At 38.6% G+C, this 2,378-nt stretch overlaps 1 protein-coding gene across 1 annotated transcript; it reads left to right on the top strand.

Annotated features, from left to right (window-relative positions):
* Positions 1–201: 201 nt before the first annotated feature.
* Positions 202–2,142, top strand: LOC136306496 (small ribosomal subunit protein uS10-like). The gene is made up of 2 exons (XM_066233038.1): positions 202–260; positions 1,728–2,142. Exons 1-2 carry the CDS (start codon positions 202–204, stop codon positions 2,140–2,142), a joined length of 474 nt encoding a protein of 157 aa, XP_066089135.1.
* The last annotated feature ends 236 nt before the right edge of the window (positions 2,143–2,378 follow it).

The following is a 2,378-nucleotide window of genomic DNA, read 5'->3' as shown; positions in this document are numbered from 1 at the left end:
GTCAATGGCAAAGTATTTGAAAGACAGAAAAGAAGAAGCCATTATTTCCTGGTAGCAAATGTGGGCAGAGGCTTAGGCAAATGGCAAACCAGTTTTCTTTCTGAGATACCCAATTTAGTGATTCATGAAGCTGAGTTTATTTATGGTGACATCCTCAGTTTTTTATATTTATAGATTATCTATAGGCTAAAAGTGGCCCCAATGACCTTTGTGTCTCAACTGTTCCAGTTATTCTGTAAGGCCAATATAGACATCCTTGGGTAAAGAAATGACAGAAATAGAGCACAATATGGGCTTTGAGGTACTGATAATGTTCTACTTTTAAATCTGGGTCCTTTGACTTGGGTATGTTTACACTAAAAAAATTTATTGAACTGTACAATTATGATATGTATATGTACATTTTATAGATAGATACACATTATACTTCAATTAATCTTTTTAATAACAATTTCTTCTCAAAAAATTTAGAGTAGCTTGTATTATTCTGGCTGACCCCTGATAGACAAGTATAAATCAGTAATTGGGAGCTATGGTATTGTTACAAATCTCTCAGTCAGCCTTTCCATGTCTATTTAGCCACATTTGCTACCTATTTTCTATGAAACATGACAAGCTTGATTTTGTTTCCCGTGGAAATAAGTCATCTTAAGACTCTTCTTTAGTGCTCTTAGGGAAGTTTTTGCCATTTCTGATTTTTGCCCCCTTATTCTCACATTAGTGCTCATGTAGTCATCAGGATTTCACTCTCGCCTGACCAGGCTATGGCTCAGTGGATAAAAAGCTGACCTGGGACATGGAGGGCCAGGTTCAAACCCCCGAGACTGCTGGCTTGAGTGAGGGCTCACCAGCTTGAGTGCAGGGTTGCCAGCTTGAGCATGGGATCATAGGCATGACCCCATAGTTGCTGGTTTGAGCCCAAGATCGCTGGCTTGAGCCAAAAGTCACTGGCTTTAGCCAAAGGTTGCTGGCTCAAGCAAGGGGTCACTGGTTCAGCTGAAGCCCCTCCCCCACTCTATTAAGGCAAATATGAGAAAGCAATCAATGAACAACTAAGGTGACACATCTGAGTTGATGCTTCTCATCTCTCTCCCTTCCTTTGTCTGTCCCTCTCTTCCTCTCTCTCCTTTGCTAAAAAACAAAGATTTTACTCTCTCCAGTTAGAACTGACATAATGTTGAAGGCTTTATCCTGATTTTGCTGATGGAGGTAAATATACAATATATCTCTTATACTATGAAGTAGTTAATCACACCAATATTGAAAAGATGAGAGCTACATCAATATTCAAGGGAGGTATATTAAATAAATATTCAGATACATAAGAAGCAGACTTTATTCAAGGTCTAGGATTTTCTTCATGATGATTCAAGTTTCTGGGAAAGCAGACATTTCTTCTTTCAAAGAAGTTCTGTAAACTCTATAAAGAGTTGAACCACGACTCAGACTTTGTACTGGATGCCTAACATATAAGTCACAAGTTTTTATTCCTGCTTCTTCATCCTCCAGGTTTTATAAAACAGTAGAGCCAGCCTGGCTTAATCATTGATGATGCAGAATGGCCACAAGGTGGAACAGTCAATCAGCTCCTGCTCACTAGTCTCCATGTTTGTTCCTCCTTGGAAATTTGTATTTATGAAACCATTTTCTTCCATTTTAAGCCTATTTCGCCTGTGCTGTAAATGTTACTTTAGCTTATAAATGTTTTCCTTTATATTCTTGTTCAGCTTGACGGGAAAAGTTTCTGCAGTAACATGGTCGGCAGAAGTGACCCAGTCTGTAACTTCAACTCAGAAAAGAAAATCGCTGAGCCAGCAGCAGTTAAAATTGCTTAAGCCGCCTTCGGTTGTTCCGAGTGAACTGAAAGGCCGTTTTCTTTCTCTAGTGTGTGCTGACTTGATCAGAGGTGCGAAGGAAAAGAATCTCAAAGTGAAAGGACCCGTGCGCATGCCCACCAAGACTCTGAGAATCACCACAAGAAAAACTCCCTGCGGGGAGGGTTCCAAGACTTGGGATCGGTTTCAGATGAGGATCCACAAACGTCTCATTGACCTGCACAGCCCTTCTGAGATTGTTAAACAGATTACTTCCATCAGTATTGAGCCGGGAGTTGAGGTTGAAGTCACCATTGCAGATGCTTAAATCAGCCTTTTTAATAAATTGACTATCAGTTGTTAAAAAAAAAAAAAAAAAAAAAAAAAAAAAAAAGAAAAGAAAATCGCTCTTAACACTTTCAAAGGAAACGTAACTTACCAAAGAGGCATTCAGTTTTACAACTTCTGCCTTTTCTTGTGTTTCTTAGTGAAAATTTTGTGTGAATAAGTATTTAATTGAATTACATTTTCTCTTTACATATCTTTATGAAAAAAGTTAATCCT

This window comes from Saccopteryx bilineata, chromosome 5 (genome assembly GCF_036850765.1).
Source record: "Saccopteryx bilineata isolate mSacBil1 chromosome 5, mSacBil1_pri_phased_curated, whole genome shotgun sequence".
NCBI classification, from domain to species: Eukaryota; Metazoa; Chordata; class Mammalia; order Chiroptera; family Emballonuridae; genus Saccopteryx; species Saccopteryx bilineata.
The sequence above is the reverse complement of the archived record's forward strand: the minus strand, read 5'-3'. Positions and strand labels throughout refer to the sequence as shown.

Excerpts from the sequence above, each read along its gene's own strand:
- LOC136306496 (XM_066233038.1), top strand. The coding sequence starts at position 202 with ATGACCTTTGTGTCTCAACTGTTCCAGTTATTCTGTAAGGCCAATATA. Across the intron at positions 261-1,727 it reads GCCAATATAGACATCCTTGG|CTTGACGGGAAAAGTTTCTG; the intron begins GTAAAGAAATGA and ends ATTCTTGTTCAG.